The sequence below is a fragment of the Entelurus aequoreus genome, linkage group LG14, assembly GCF_033978785.1.
Source record: "Entelurus aequoreus isolate RoL-2023_Sb linkage group LG14, RoL_Eaeq_v1.1, whole genome shotgun sequence".
Classification (NCBI taxonomy): domain Eukaryota; kingdom Metazoa; phylum Chordata; class Actinopteri; order Syngnathiformes; family Syngnathidae; genus Entelurus; species Entelurus aequoreus.
In genome coordinates this window covers 15,627,610-15,644,057 of record NC_084744.1, presented here as the reverse complement: position 1 = coordinate 15,644,057, position 16,448 = coordinate 15,627,610, and the positions used below count along the sequence as shown (strand labels likewise).

Here is a 16,448-nt window from a genome sequence, read left to right as displayed (position 1 = left end):
TTAAAGTTTGTCTAAGTCTAAGTACCTATTTGTGGCTGCCCGCCACAAGTAAATTTGCACCACCACAAATAGATTAGGCGCTACCTATTCGCCTTTGCTTGAGAGCAAATAATTGGACGGTGTGAATGTAGCTTGTCTTTAGAACTCTGTACAGTCTAATTAATTTTAACTCAGCTTCTATACACAGCACATACGCACCTGGTCTGCCAGATAATACAAATACATCACAAGAGGTATCGGTGTGATCAACTTAGCAAATTGTTTGCCATATATTTATAGCACATTTTTATATATATATATATATATATATATATATATATATATATATATATATATATATATATATATATATATATATATATATATATATATATATATATATATATATATATAAAATAATTGCTATATGTGTGTGTATATATATGTATTTATATATGCATAAGTGTATACAGTATATACGTATACATACATAAACATATATACATACATATACATATATGTACATATATACACACACATATATATATATACATACATATACATATATGTACATATATATACACACATATATATATATACATATAAAAATATATATATACACATACATACATACATATATACACATACTTATATACACATATACTTATACATACAGATATACACATACTTATATACATATATACTTATACATATATATATATATACATATATACACAATCACATACATAATATATACATAAAAATATCCACATATATGTATATATGTATACATATATTTATATATAAATAAATATATATGTGTAAATATATATGTATATATGCATATATACATATATATATAAAGATATACATATATATATACATGTATACATATATATACATACAGTAAATATGTACTTGTTTGTAGTAATAAATATGATTAGAACATTCTAGCATTATGTTTGTGTTCAATTACAGTAAGTGTGTTTATCCTAAACATTTCTGCCACTTCGTTATATGGCATTTTTAAGTATTTTTTTTTATTTTTGGGGGACATATACCACAATAATATTGTACTGTGGCCTTAATATTGTGACATTGTACCATGAGATTTTGATACCATTTGTGCTTTTCATGTTTTTTGCTCACTTTTTGTCTCTCCCACACTTGTGTCATGGCCGATTATTCAAATTGGACAATGACATTTGTCTGAAATTCTGTAGCAGTCATTCATCTGTTTTGATAGCGTTAACATACTGTATGCACTAACCTGTCAAAGGAGCGACTGTTTCTGTTTGCGTGGACCTCACGGGTCAGGTGCCAGAGGGTTGTGAAGCGGTGTAGGGCTTCAAACCTAACAGCCTGGGTTGGAAAAAGACACAATTTACAAATGTTTAGCTTATTATTTAGCAGAAGTTAAAAATAAACATGAATACTAGTGGTTCAATAGTAGGGTTGCATGAAATAGACCATATAAGATCTACATTTAGCCAAAGCTTTTAATAATTTTCGTTATATCATGATAATGATCGTTGATGACACATTCTAGCAGCGTCCCACAAATATGAAAGCGACAAGAGAACGAATACGTCCTCAACACACTGTAGCGCCCTCGTTCACATATAGCATCCCTCCACATTGGGGTGGTATAGCTCGGTTGGTAGAGTGGCCGTGCCAGCAACTCGAGGGTTCCAGGTTCGATCCCCGCTTCCGCCATCCTAGTCACTGCCGTTGTGTCCTTGGGCAGGACACTTTACCCACCTGCTCCCAGTGCCACCCACACTGGTTTAAATGTAACTTAGATATTGGGTTTCACTATGTAAAAGTGCTTTGAGTCACTAGAGAAAAGCGCTATATAAATATAATTCACTTCACTTCACTTCACAGTGCGAGTCACCAGTCCTTACCTACACTATGTTTCTTTTGTGACAAGTATCTTTATCACTGGATGGTAAGGAATCGCTATACATGCTTCACTACACACTAAGGGAGGATAAAATATAAAACAAGCATACCGCTAAGCTATAGCTCTTCAATGTAAACGGGTGGGTGGGCGGAGCGATACATATGGACAGTAACAATACCAAATATAGTATCAGTATATGGTCAATACTACAGTGATTAGATTGATATGTTTTATTATTCTAAACTCGCTTATGGTCGTTTTTGTTGTTGTTTAAAAATTATTATGGAAAACCAACTTTTCCCACCTATTGGTGCTGTTGTGTATTTGGGATCTGCATAAATCCCGAAAATTTGAAATAAAGTTTTAAAAAATTAACGTACCACTGATAGTCACGCACACACTAGGTGTGGTGAAATTACTCTCTGCATTTGACCCATCCCCTTGTTCCACCCCCTGGGAGGTGAGGGGAGCAGTGAGCAGCAGCGGTGGCCGTGCTCGGGAATCAACCATGGAGGCATTGCGGAGATATTTATAAATTTATCTTGCCTTCCTTCATACTTCCGCCAAACGAGCCTTTTGAAATGTGTAAAACCTGTGAAGTTTTTCACACCGATGACATTACCGGATTATCCATAGATGGTATTAATTAAATAAAATGCTTTGCACAAGTTCACCATTGTAGTCTGACGCTGTCGTCAATGAGCTCCTTCTTTTTTCCGATCCTCTTGTTGTGGGGCAGACTGACTCGTACATGCTTATGCATCCTCCGCTGTTGCCATTCCTAATAAACTGTAACGTATAGTTTGAACTTAGTCTGTCAGAAGGTTTGCTATGGAAGCGATAAAAACTACAACAAAGATGGCGGGGAGATCATGCTGATTGTCACAATATGGCGTATCATGAAGAGACGGTCAGAAAATGGTCTGTAAAACATAATTTATGCAAAATTTTGACCAAATAACCACCATTACATGTTATGTAGAACACAAGGAAGTGTTTTACATGTACAAAAAAATATATATAAATATGCCCCTTGTCACGTGGGGGGGTCGCAGCTGGCTGCGGGGTTGTTCTTCCAATACAAAAACGGCTCCGGACGACAGCGTGAAGGTGAGCTTGGATTTATTAAACATAAATCACTCAAACTATCACAAACGCAAACAATAAACAAAAAAGGCAAGCGTGCCTAAAACACAAAAGAAGCTGCTAGTTAGCAGAAGCTAGGACATGGACTATGAAAACTTACTTGGTCAACAAGGGACATGAACCGGTGTGACAAAGACAATGAACGCAGAACGAGTGAACAGAAAGAAAGACTTAAATAACCCAGACATGATTAACAACAGGTGCGTGACTCAAAACGTGAAACAGGTGCGTGACATGACAGGTGAAAACTAATGGGTGACCATGGAAACCAAACAAAACGAGGAAGTGCAACCAGGAACTAAAGAGAGTCCAAAAACCAAGCAAAACATGGCCAAACAAAAACATGATTAACACATGACAGAACCCCCCCCCCTTCAGGACAGATCCCAGATGTCCCAAAACTAAAAACAGGATCAAGAGTCATGGGAGGGCGGGAGGGGGACATGGCGGTGGGTCGCCAGGCCAAGTGGCCCCGAATCCACCGAGGCATAGTCATGTGGCGGCGGCGAGTGGAACGCCGCCGCCACAGGCGAGGTGGGTGACCCGGGAAGGGCCACATGCGTGGCCGACGATCAGGTGGGCGCACTTGGCGTGGCGGACGACCAGGTAGTGGCCACAACCGTGGCAGACGAGGAGGCAGGCGCGTCGTCGTCATTGCAGGTGCGGGTGCAGCAGATGAAGCAGGCAGCGAAGTAGGTAGCGAAGCTTGGCGTGGCGCGTCGGAGGGCGAAGCTTGGCGTGGCGCTTCGGGCGGCGAAGCTTGGCGTGGCCATGGTTGGTCTTGGCATGGTTGGTCTTGGCATGGTTGGTCTTGGACTTGGTCTTGGCATGGTTGGTCTTGGTCTTGGTCTTGGCGTGGAGCTGGTACCGGAGCTTGGCTTCGTGGAGCTGGTACCGGAGCTTGGCAGCATGGTGCAGGAACCAGAGCTTGGCGTCGTGGTGCAGGAACCGGAGATTGGCCGCGTGGAGCTGGAACCGGAGCTTGGCCGCGTGGAGCTGGAACCGGAGCTTGGCCGCGTGGAGCTGGTACCGGAGCTTGGCCGCGTGGAGCTGGTACCGGAGCTTGGCTGCGTGGAGCTGGTACCGGAGCTTGGCGTCGTGGAGCTGGTACCGGAGCTTGGCGTCGTGGAACTTGACGTGGTTCAGGTGGCCTAGCTAGGGGCTGTGGCTTGGCATGGTGACGGACTGGTGGTGGCGGCCGGGATGGAGGTTGCTGCCTGGTTGGGTGCAGCTGAGCCACCCCACCAACACAGCTCCCGGCCCTAGCCCCCCCCTCAAGGAGCGGATACCAGACGCGCTCCCTGCGGTCTGGCATCTTCTCTAGGGGTGGGTGGAGGGAGGTCAGGAGGGGGGTAGACTCCTTCCCTTTAAATTGTTCAGAAATTCTATTCACCACCCCCACTTTAGACTGGGTCTGAAAAAATCAAAATTTAGAAAAAAAATTCTCAAAAGGATTATTTTTAGAAACAAAGTCTTTAGTGGGCGGCTGACAGAGGGCGTAAACAGAATCTAAAAAAAAGTCTTGGTGTCTGACGTCATCACCAGTGTGCGGGATGACGTCATCAGCACAGGTCTCCTGCGGCGGCGAGGAAGACTGGGCTGGTTGGGGAATTTTGTTGTCCGGCGGAGGATCCTGGGGGAACGACGCGCCATGCTGGCGAAAAGAAGCCTTTCTGGCTGGCCTCCATCTTCGCCAGCGCGTCTCCATCACCTCCTCATGGTTCGTCTGCGGAAGAACGTCTGCTGCGTTCATTCTGTCACGTGGGGGGGTCGCAGCTGGCTGCGGGGTTGTTCTTCCAATGCAAAAACGGCTCCGGACGACAGCGTGAAGGTGAGCTTGGATTTATCAAACATAAATCACTCAAACTATCACAAACTCAAACAATAAACAAAAAAAGCAAGCGTGCCTAAAACACAAAAGAAGCTGCTAGTTAGCAGAAGCTAGGACATGGACTATGAAAACTTACTTGGTCAACAAGGGACATGAACCGGTGTGACAAAGACAATGAACGCAGAACGAGTGAACAGAAAGAAAGACTTAAATAACCCAGACCAGGAACTAAAGAGAGTCCAAAAACCAAGCAAAACATGGCCAAACAAAAACATGATTAACACATGACACCCCTTTTTAATCAGAGCCAATAGAAGTTTTTGTTTATGTTAACTTATTTTACATTATTAATCTTTTTTGCTTAGAATATTGTACGTAATAACATGAAATAATTTCAATATTGAATTGATAATGTTACACCTTCATCGTGTGTTTTTGTCTGATTATAATTGTGGTCAAAAATGGAATCATTCAATGATCTTATAAATTTGAAATATCGGTATCGGCATTGGTATGAACAATACTGCCCCTGTAATTACCAGTACTTGCTATTCAATCGATTCCCAAATTTGGAGTATCGCACAAATCTTAGTATAATTTAACAAAAGTGTAGTTAGGACCATGTTACAACAGAAAGTAACCTGATAATAATTAATAAGTAAATTAATAATAGTTTTGACAAAATATCACAACTGGAATACCGCATACGCCAGAGGCCAAATCAGGGGCCTTCGTAACCCATTTTGAAATGGTTGTATTATCATTTATATACCAAAAAATATATTGGCATATATACTGTTATTACAGGAGGCCTCAATAAATATCGTAATATAGATTTTAGGCCATAACATCAACATTCACCTTTTCCTTGTGCAATAGTGCCTGGCAGATAATGTCCTCACAGATGGTTGCTGATGGAGCCAAACAGTGAAGCCGGTAAAAGAGTTCCACGCAGGAAGTGTGCTGTTCTCGACGGTCGGTGTCCAGGTGGCTCCAAAGCACTTGGGCTACCCTCTGGGTCAAAACACAACATCTTCACAACCGCATGCACAGACTTACTCAAGTAGTACAAATATTTCCCAAACCTGATAGAAGTCTGTGCCCTCCTCTATCGCATAAAGCAAAGCAGGGTAAATGGGGGGAACGGTGATCATCTGCAGCTGCCCACTCAGCGGGTTGGAGTCTGACATCTGGTAGCGTCTCCTCTTGTCCTGGATAACCAATGCTAAGGACTGGGAGTGGTTGATGAGCGCCAACAGAGAGGACACGGCTGTGTGTTGAACTTTGTAGTCCCTTGACATGCAGCAGAGCGTCATCAACGACCTGAGCCACATCGGCAAGCTCTCCACATCACCTCCTACACATGAACGACAAACTCTGGTTATATCGCAACTCTTTTCTGTTATTTTTTTCAAGGAACAATCATTTAAAAAGTAAACTTGGATATACTTTAGAGCAGGGGTGTCAAACTCATTTAGATCTGGGGCCACATGGAGAAAAATCTACTCTCAAGTGGGCCAGAATGGTAAAATCACGGCACGATAACTTAAAAATAAAGACAACTTCAGATTGTTTTCTTTGTTTAAAAATAGAACGAGCACATTCTGAAAATGTACAAATCATAATGTTGTTGGGGGTTTTTTACACTTACATGTTGCGGTTAATAATTTATTTGTTGTTATTTCTTTTTCTGAATAAATTATGTGATAATGTTCATCAGTCAACTCATTGGTGTTAATTTTCATCCATCTATCCATCCATTTTCTACCGCTTGTCCCTCAAGTTGAAAAAAATTATATCAAAATCAAATTACAGGATGTTATTTATGTAGTTTGATCATTTTCCTCGACTGATGTATGAACATCATGTGGTTTATTTTGTACATATGTAGCATCATCTATAAAGATACAAAGAATTTATATTGCGACATCCAGTGGACACATTTAGAACAGCTGTTTTTTTTTCATAAAAAAATTTCAGGTTATTTTTTTATACTTAGCAAACTCATCCCGCGGGCCGGTTCGGCCCTCGGGCTGTACGTTTGACACCCCTGCTTTAGAGTAATCAGTGTACAGCTGGTTCAGCAGTATATATTTAGTAGCCACTGAAAAAAGGTCAACGTACAGCCATTATTGTGTCCAAATATATTGTAATGCGGTTGAATGGAGACAAGTTAAATACTGCAGCAGCTGACCATTCAGCAAGGTTAGACATATTTGTGATATAAATTGTTTAAAAATGTTTGCTGTGTTGGTGTCAAAGGGAAACTGTACTTTTTTTGGAATTTTGCCTATCATTCACAATCATTATGTAAGACCTGACGACGAATAGATTTTTAAAAAATGCATTCTAACTTGTAAATAAATGTAAATAAATGTAAATAAATGTCCGCTTACAGAGGAGCCAATGGGAGGTCCTCTATTTCGTCCAAAAAACCCAATAAATGACCATTCAAAAACCACCAACAACACTCCATTTACATTTGGTGATTTGCATATTAACCGAGTGTTAGTGATACTGTTATTATAAGTGCTAAGGCAGATTAACTTTTTAAAAGCGGCGCTGTAATCACAAGCCGGTGTACAATTTCGACATAATCGACTGGCAAGGTGTTTCCTCACTTCCTTGCTCCCTGGAAGTTTATTGTAGATCATAAATCATGCATCTCAACTGGACAGAAGAAGTCTGAAGACGTATTCCAACAAGTTGGTACACTTTGACAGCCATTTAGGACCCGGAAATGTCCAGAACGACACGAAAAAATGGTCCCCCCCCCCCCCACCTTGTTTCTTCGTGAGGATCATGATCATTCTTCATCTAAACATTGTAGCAGTCGGCATCTTAATGACAGCAGACATTGTACAGTAAATTATGTTTTATTATGTTTGTTGTCTTGTAACTCTACAAGTCGACCCAGATTTATGTTTGTCGTCTTGTAACTCTACAAGCCGAACCAGGTTTATGTTTGTTGTCTTGTAACTCTACAAGCCGACCCAGATTTGTGAGACTTCGATGAGAAGCAAAATAGCTTGTAAAATGTTAAATAATAAATGACAGGGTGCTTTACATTAAATTTAACAACAAACCTAATTGCCTTACCAGACACCTATCACAAATATATTTATAATGGCGGTGAATATCACGTCAGGCTCTGGTGGTCTACGGGGTAGAGTGCGCGATCATGAAGTGAAGAGCAGAAAGATGTGGTTTCGATCACCGTCAAACATTTCAGTTTCTTTTATTGGTAATTTTGCCCTAAAAATAATACATCATTTGTTTATCTTGTATTCTTATTCATCCAAAACATACATCTAAATACACTTGGGTTTGAGTCAAATAGTATTCAAATTGTTTACCAAATTTAAAAATCGGGAAAAAAACATGAATCAAAACACGCTGTGCGTACTCAAGTCAATTGTGTCCCCCCAACTTCTGAAATCCAAATTTCGTCACTGGTCATACACCTAATAAGTGGAAGGAGTAGAAGAATACAAATCAACTGACCTGTTTGACCAAACATATCCGTGTGTACATCCAGAGTTTCCTCTTCGCTCAGGTAAACAGGAAAGGTGGTACACTCCAGCAGCAGGTGACAGGTGGCCGTAAAGGCCTGTCGACACGCCTCAGAAATCTCAGCCCTGCCCCGCGGCCTGTAGCCAGCAGCCCAATCCAGACATTGCCCACGCTCTTTTTTCTTCTCGGACAGCTTGGCATCTGACCCAGGCTGAGTTTTGACTTTGTTAGGAGTGAAGAGTTCTGTCAGTTTTTCTTTAATTTCTAATCCTCCTAGGCTTAGTAGTAATGTCTTATTATCCACAGGGGCAGTGGGCTGGGGCTTTTCCTCCTGTCTTCCAACATCCTCAACCTGTACCAGCAGGTGTCTAAACCCCCAAAAGAGAGAAAGGATTAATGGAGAATAGGTACTATTTTTTTCTAAATATAGTTGTGGTCACGTTCTATATGCATTGTACATTGACAAACAATATGTAGCCACCTTGCGGCTATAAACGCCAGGATGTCCTGTAGACATTGGGTTGTGGTGTTGACACTGCCTCCCCTTCTCCACACTCCATTACCAGCTTTGCCATTCCCTTTGGAGCCCATGACAGGCGGGAGATGCTGCTCTGACGGCGAGGCGCTAATCCCCAGCCCGCTGTCCTCTGATCGGAGTGTCGGGTAGACGCCATCTGCAGGCTCTGCCTCAACCCCATCTCTGTTGGACTCTTCATCACGATGGTGACCATTCCTCTCTCCATCACTGCCATCTCTTTCTTCGTCCTCGATATCCTGGTTACGCAATGAGGAAAGGCAATAAAGCACTGAAGAACTTTACACTTGACAGAAAGTGCTGGTCAAACTTTCACCTGAATCATTCTGCCATCCTCCTCTTGCACCTCTAACTCTGTGTCCTCTGTGTGGGCTCCTGTCTCAAAGTCCATGAAGGCCACAGGCATTTGGATCTTACTCAAGACTTTGAAGCAAGCACGCAGGCCTTGTGTAACATCTTCCAAGCTAACAGAGTCAATGTGGCTGCGCAGGGTCCGCAGCATGACGCCCAACATCTCAGGTAGGAAGTGGGACTGGATATCAGCATGGAGCTCCTTTAGAATAACATAGGCCATTAAAAATTATGCTCTTTAGCATTTATTCATCAATTTTGCTCACTGGGATTTGGCTCAATCTTAACACTCGCTACAAAGGAACCTCTGAATTTAACTCACTTATTTATCTATGTATGTATATGCTGTTTTATATTACTAGCATATTACCGTATTTTTTGGACCATAGGGCGCACCGTATTATAAGGCGCATTAAAAGGGGTCACATTATGATTTTTTTTCTAAATCTAAAACACTTCCTTCTTGTCTACATAACATGTAATGGTGGTTCTTTGGTCAAAATGTTGCATAGATTATGTTTTACAAACCATCTTCAAGTCACTTTCTGACTGTCGCTACAGGATGCACCGCTTTGTGGGCGGTCTTATTTAGGTGGCTCTACTTCAACAGCGTCTTCTCCCCGTCATCTTTGTTGTACCGGTGTAGCGTGCAAGAAGTGTCCAAAGATGGAGCTAACTGTTTTAATGATATTCAGACTTTAATTAAATCAATAACGGAGCAGCATCTCCTCATCCGTGGCTCACTAGTGCAACAAAAATACCAGAAATGTGTCCCGTAAAAAACTGTCCAACTGGAACTCTCTAATAACTAAAGTTCCATGGGTGAATTATGTAATACCACTACACCGGTAGTTTTTAGCGCTTCCATAGCGATTCTACTGACAGATATAACTTAGAATTTTATGCTAGTTTATGTTATAAATGGTAACAGCGGAGGATGAACGCCCCATAGCAAGAGAATAGAGAAAAAGAAGAGGCTTATAGACTACAGTGTCTTCTCGGACTACAATGGCGGCGAGCACACATTTTCAGGACTTATGCAGATCCCAAATACACATCAGCAGGTACCAGAAGGTAAGAAAAGTTGCTTTTGCATAATATTGCGAAACAAAACGCCAGATAATGTGTCTGCTAATAGGTACCATTTTGCGGTCCTTATACACACACCATAATAATATCCGTATGTTGAAACACGGTACGTCTGACTTCAATAGCCATAATGCGTACTAAAACATTTTGACCGATTTTTGAGCGCTGTGTGTAATTTTCTATATTCTCAATGGAACATTTAAAGTTTTGGTGCTGTTTACTGGCGTCATCTTGCAGTCTACACGTATCTCTTATGTTATTTTCATCTCTTATGTGCGACTGCCATCTACTGGTTACACTTATCATTACACCATGAACCAAATAAAATAGCTTCAAGGTCGGTAAGCACAACCAGAATTATTGCGTACATTAAGGCGCACTGTCGATTTTTGAGAAAATTAAATGTTTTAAGTGCGCCTTATAGTCCGAAAAATACAGTACTGACATATGTCCATAATTTTTTTCTATCATTTAAACATTACTATTAAATAAACACAGGAAGCTAACAAATGTATTAGTAACTGCTGTGATGGAGAAGGGGTAGGATTAAAAAAGCTTATTTTCAGAATTGAATTGTTAAATTGTAAACATGAAATGTACTCCATTGTAACCCTTGTATGCAAAAAAAACCCATTACCATTACTATTACAGCGAGGAATGGGAATCGAAAACCGGTTCTGTTCCCAGTGTATCAATTCCTTGGAAGCGCTTGCCATTTTGTCTAGCGGTTCTCTTAACTGTTCTTCCGGGTAGGGCTGACGTCACTACGCATCTTGCGTAATGACATCAGCAACATGGCATGTTCTTGGGCGGCAATTGCGCACCAAAGTTTGCCGACATTTTACTAAAAAAGACCGCAACAGCACTACTTTTAATAACTCCAATGCTGCGATTTCATAAGGAGGAGGACATATGAGCAATATACTGAAACATTTAAACATACAGAATGCAATGAATGTCACGTTTTTGAACAGCACCGATCTCATCCCAGGTAGCAGCAGTCATCTAACATAAATACAACATGTACTAACTCACCGCCTATCATGTTAGAGCTATTACCTGTTAAATTGAAATGAATGCCTTCTCATTCAGATGACCACGAGGAGACATATTCTGACTGATTTGGAGGCGGGCATGCAGTAATGTCTCCAGCCTTCACCGCGTCAAAAAAAGAGTACTACTCGGCCAGGAACGACGAATCTCACCAAACAGTGACTAAATTTGTGGTGAAAAGCTTACAACAATTTGCCACATAGATGCTCCTTCGGTAGGTGAATGTTCAATTGTAGTCAGAGAAAAGTTGCATTTTCCTCCAACCACATTTTCTCTGTTATTATAATATACAATTGAAACTCATAAAATTACAATATGGTATAAAAGTCCATTCATGTCAGCAATTCAACTTAAAATGTGAAACTACTATGTGATATTAATTCATTACATGCAAAGTGACATATGTCAAGTCTCTATTTAATACATCTTTAACGATCATGGCACACATTTTTGGTAATTTGTATTTTTTTCCATTAAATTAAGCTCATGACACAGTAAATTATATGATGCGGACACAGTTGCTATTGGGTACTTTTTAATATGCTCCAGCTTTGCAGACTTTGTATGTGTAAGTCATTTGCAACTATAATTATTTGATGTGTGTTTATATTGACAAATGTGCTGTTTTAGACTGCTATACATCTCTAGTTTGTGTGCTATTGTATGGTTAGCTGTTGGGTAGCTACTGGCTCCTAGTAGCCTATAGTCTGCTGTGTTAACCTTTTGTCAATGACTTCATTAAAATAGAAGAAAAGACCAGGCTTGTGTGCTTATTGGAGGACATTTAGATGTTAACTGGCTGTCCAGCTTTGCACAAGTAAAACACGCTGCAGGACTGCTTGTATCAAAGCTAATATCGGAGATTTTAGATGCAAGCTGATATCATTTGATAATTGTTTATTTTTTTTGCTGGTATCAGACCGATCAATACTAAAAACAAAGTAGTTCCTTACCAAAGGAAGAACATCCAGCAGAAAAATGATGAGATTGGACATTTCCGTGACAGATGGAGCAGGACAACTGATGTCTCGAGGTGTAGGCAGATCATCAGCTTTGTCACTATTAAACAGAAACAATAGGAATTATATTAAAAATGCATTAATTTGGCACGTGCATATTACTGGTGTGCTATCTAGAAGGTTAATGCAATATATTGTGTAGTCAATAATGGATAAGTCTGCCTCACCTGAGAGAAGTGCAGAAGCGCTGAGTCATGTACTCCCACAGGTATTCGCTGTTCATGGAGCTCACGAGCATATTCATCGTCTTTATGATCTCGGATGCATTCTTGTTCGCTTTTATCATGCTGTGAAAATGGCGCTAGATATACCACTTATTCCACTCTCAAGCAACAAATGAAATCCAACTTGATATTTTAACCACATCTCCAGCAAAGCATTACAAGCTCAAGAATCTTTCTCTCTGGCACTCGTCGAGGGCGGACGCTCCCTTTTCCTCTCCCTTATCTCTCCTGCTTGCTTCTCTGTTTTGTCTTGTCTTAACTTTCTTGTTGCCTCTTTTTGCGCTGCTCTCTAAAATCTAAACAATGGAATTGATTAACTGGCCTCTCAACGAAATTGACAAGATCTCGGGTTTGGAGGAACCTGCCTGTCTTGACGGAGCGGTTGTTGCTGGACACACGACGGACTCTTGGAAGAAGAGGCGTGCCGCGAGCCTAGCGACCCTTTCAGTGGAGGACGTTCAGGATATCTACCGATTCGGAATTATGACAACAGGACATCTGCTGATTGGAGTAAGTGATGCTCTAGTTTGTCAACAAATTGGAAGATGCTGGCAGCTGTCTCTCATGGACACACTGTTCCGTGACATGGGTCGCGGAACAGAGACACGCTGCATGCTTACACACACGTAAAAACACGAAAAATACAAGCCACACACATACCCCACCCTCCATCCCACGCCTTTGACGCTTCACCCCACATTATATGATGGACGAAGCGGCGCCCGTAGTGGCTGGAAGATTCGGGCCGGATGCCCGCCCCCTTACACCTCTTTCCAAGTCTTGAGTTGTATGCTGTCATTTGTATATCCGCTTTGCTATCAAGGTTTTTTCTCACTCCTGAGACTTTTTCTTTTTTCTCATCCTCCCGCAGAGTCTACCTTTTTCCCACCTTTTACGGGGCGCCATAGTGGCGACCCATCAGCGTTCCTCTTCTGTAACCCTGTACAGTGTTTGTTTTTCCAATCTTGAACTGGTTTGTGCTAAAAACACAATGTTCTTGTACTTGTACAATAACAAGAAATATCCATCCATCCAAAGGAATCAACGTCAACAGCCACCAACGAGGCATACCTCATACTAATGGTCTCGATGTAAGCATTACAATCTGCAAATATGCCTTCGTAAGTAGCCATTCGAGTTACATTTTAATTGCACAGGGTTTGAAGGCTATGTCCCAACAATCTCTTTCCTTCACTAGTTTTTCGATTTTGTGTTTATAATCAAAACTTGACCAAATAATCATCTGCTATTTTTTAAACTTGCTGTAAACATTGTACATTGTAGTGGCTTTTGAAGTTTTGAAGTGGAGTCACGGTGGCCGGTCTGATGACGTTCATGGGCTGTACTTACAGTATTTGTTCTCTGCACTGCCCTCACCTGGCCAACTGGTTGCTTGACAGCCCCGAGCTGGGGATCGCTTTCTCCCCCACCATCTCTCGACAGTAGCTGTAAAAGGCTCGCACCACCTCCAGCAGCACATTGCTCAAGACAGCTGGACCTGGAGAGAGAGATGCCATCCATACAAACCCAATAAAAGAGCAAGTAATTCAATGTTTTTATCTGCTTGTGTGCTGTGCTGCTTACCCAACTCCGGTTTATCCAGCAGGCTGGTAATGATGCGAAAAGGCCTGAGGTAGCCGATCACATTCTCTGGTTTGCTTTCCACGTCTTTCTGTTTGAGGATGTTAATCAGACCCTGGAGCCACGCAGACACCACAACATGGGAAAGAGGGTAACAGGTAAGAAACAAATATTACATGAAGAACTATGTAAACACATTGACCAAGATTTGAAATATTGTTTGCATTACAAGTTGTGTCCAAAACCTGCCATCTTGAATAATCCCAAATAGACACCATTTTCTTTTTGTTTTCTTTTTTTCCCGCAATGGCTGAGGGAATTTTAAGAGGTGTTTCCCATATTAATTTAACTGTTAAGCAATTCAGGCTTAAGCATAATTTGTGTGCAGACATTAAAGCATCTATTGTAGTGCTTTCAAAGTTTACGCATTGCTGATACAATTAATCACAGATTAATCACGCAATTTATTTTCACCCTACATGCATCTTTATCTTAACTGTGGTTACCAGAAAAGCGGCACAGGTTTTTATACCGTCAGTGATTAGGTCAATGCATATGTCAGTGCAAACAAGAGTGAGGAGACTGCGACTGGTGTGCTCGCTGACAAATTTCACTTCATTTTAGATAAAAGCAAAGTAAATTGCATACATTGCATGCACCTTCTTTGAAATATTACTGCAGAATTGTTCAAAATGTGCACTTCAGACTATACTGTTACCAAGTTTTTAGCAAATAAATGACGTGCATTCATGTAAAATATTTAAAAAATGTTTGCATATGACCGGGGCACAACTACCTACTTTTTTAGGGGTATGTAAGGTGCTCCTATCAGCTAATAAAGTTTCTATTGGGTTGCAGCTTCACGTCTCAAGTGAGGTTAATTTTCTTTTTTTAAATAATATATAATAGGTATAATGGGTTTTACAATGTAATAGCGTTCGCTCACCTGAATTTTTACAAGCATCCTCTTGATACATTGACCAAATTGATCAAACTGCCTCTTTGAAAAGCGTTTTTTTTGTTCACCGGATGAGCAGAGGCATATCATGTGTGTATGTTTGTGTGTGGGTGTGGGTGTGCGTGTGCGTGTGCATCTGAGAGAGAGAAAGAAAGAGAGAAATGGGCAAGACACGGAGGCAGAGACACCTAATCACTGATGTGACTCTATTATTGCTTTTATCTAGTGCTGTTGAATGATTAACAATTTAATCAGATTAACACACTTTTGATCTGACATTACTCATGATTAATAACATTTGTGATTAATCATAATTATTCATACTTTGACTTGTGATTAATCACACTTTTGAATTGTGTTTGATCATGATTAATCACACTTTAGAATTGTGATTAATCACACATTTGAGTTGTAATTAATAATGATCAATCACACTTTTGAATTGTGATTAATCATACTTTTAAATTGTAATTAATCATGACTAATCACAGGTTATTACCGGCTTACATAATTAAAATTAACCTAAAAACACACACACAAAAGACACAACTGCAATTTTATTGTGAGAATGTTGTAGAGAAATATTATTTTATTATTTTACTTGAACGCATGTTTTTTATTTGTTAAAAACTTGCCCACAATTTTGTCTCAAGTCCCGTAAAGGTTTATTTTGAAGTGAAATTTGCAAGTGAGCACACCAGTCTCCTCGCGGTTTGCACTGACGTATGCATTGACCTGATCACTGACCATATAGCAACTTGTGCTGCCTTTCAGATAACCATCCGCGATTAAGGTGAAGGAGCATGTACGGTCAAAATAAATTGCGTGATTAACCTGCATATATATAGTACAGGCCTTAAGTTTGGACACACCTTCTCATTCAATGCGTTTTCTTTATTTTCATGACTATTTACATTGTTGATTGTCACTGAAGGCATCAAAACTATGAATGAACACATGTGGAGTTATGTACTTAACAAAAAAAGGTGAAATAACTGAAAACATGTTTTATATTCGAGTTTCTTCAAAATGGCCACCCTTTGCTGCGATTGCTTTATCGCACACTCTTGGCATTCTCTCGATGAGCTTCAAGTGGTAGTCACCTGAAATGGTTTTCACTTCCCAGGTGTGCTTGAAATTCATCGAGAGAATGCCAAGAGTGTGCAAAGCAGTAATCAGAGCAAAGGGTGGCTATTTTGAAGAAACTAGAATATAAAACATGTTTTCAGTTATTTCACCTTTTTTTGTTAAGTACATAACTCC

At 40.5% G+C, this 16,448-nt stretch overlaps 1 protein-coding gene across 2 annotated transcripts in view; it reads right to left on the bottom strand.

Moving 5' to 3' along the window:
• Window positions 1-16,448, bottom strand: part of dop1b (DOP1 leucine zipper like protein B) — a 58,545-nt gene that overhangs the window by 21,819 nt on the left and 20,278 nt on the right. For both annotated transcript variants that reach the window (XM_062069083.1, XM_062069084.1), the window contains exons 9-18: window positions 14,231-14,342; window positions 14,024-14,144; window positions 12,590-12,709; window positions 12,357-12,462; window positions 9,227-9,463; window positions 8,857-9,149; window positions 8,367-8,743; window positions 5,948-6,219; window positions 5,724-5,876; window positions 1,250-1,341 (exon numbers count right to left, since the gene is read on the bottom strand). In XM_062069083.1, the coding sequence (XP_061925067.1) occupies window positions 1,250-1,341; window positions 5,724-5,876; window positions 5,948-6,219; window positions 8,367-8,743; window positions 8,857-9,149; window positions 9,227-9,463; window positions 12,357-12,462; window positions 12,590-12,709; window positions 14,024-14,144; window positions 14,231-14,342 (1,883 nt within the window). The remainder of the gene's footprint in view (window positions 1-1,249; window positions 1,342-5,723; window positions 5,877-5,947; window positions 6,220-8,366; window positions 8,744-8,856; window positions 9,150-9,226; window positions 9,464-12,356; window positions 12,463-12,589; window positions 12,710-14,023; window positions 14,145-14,230; window positions 14,343-16,448) is intronic.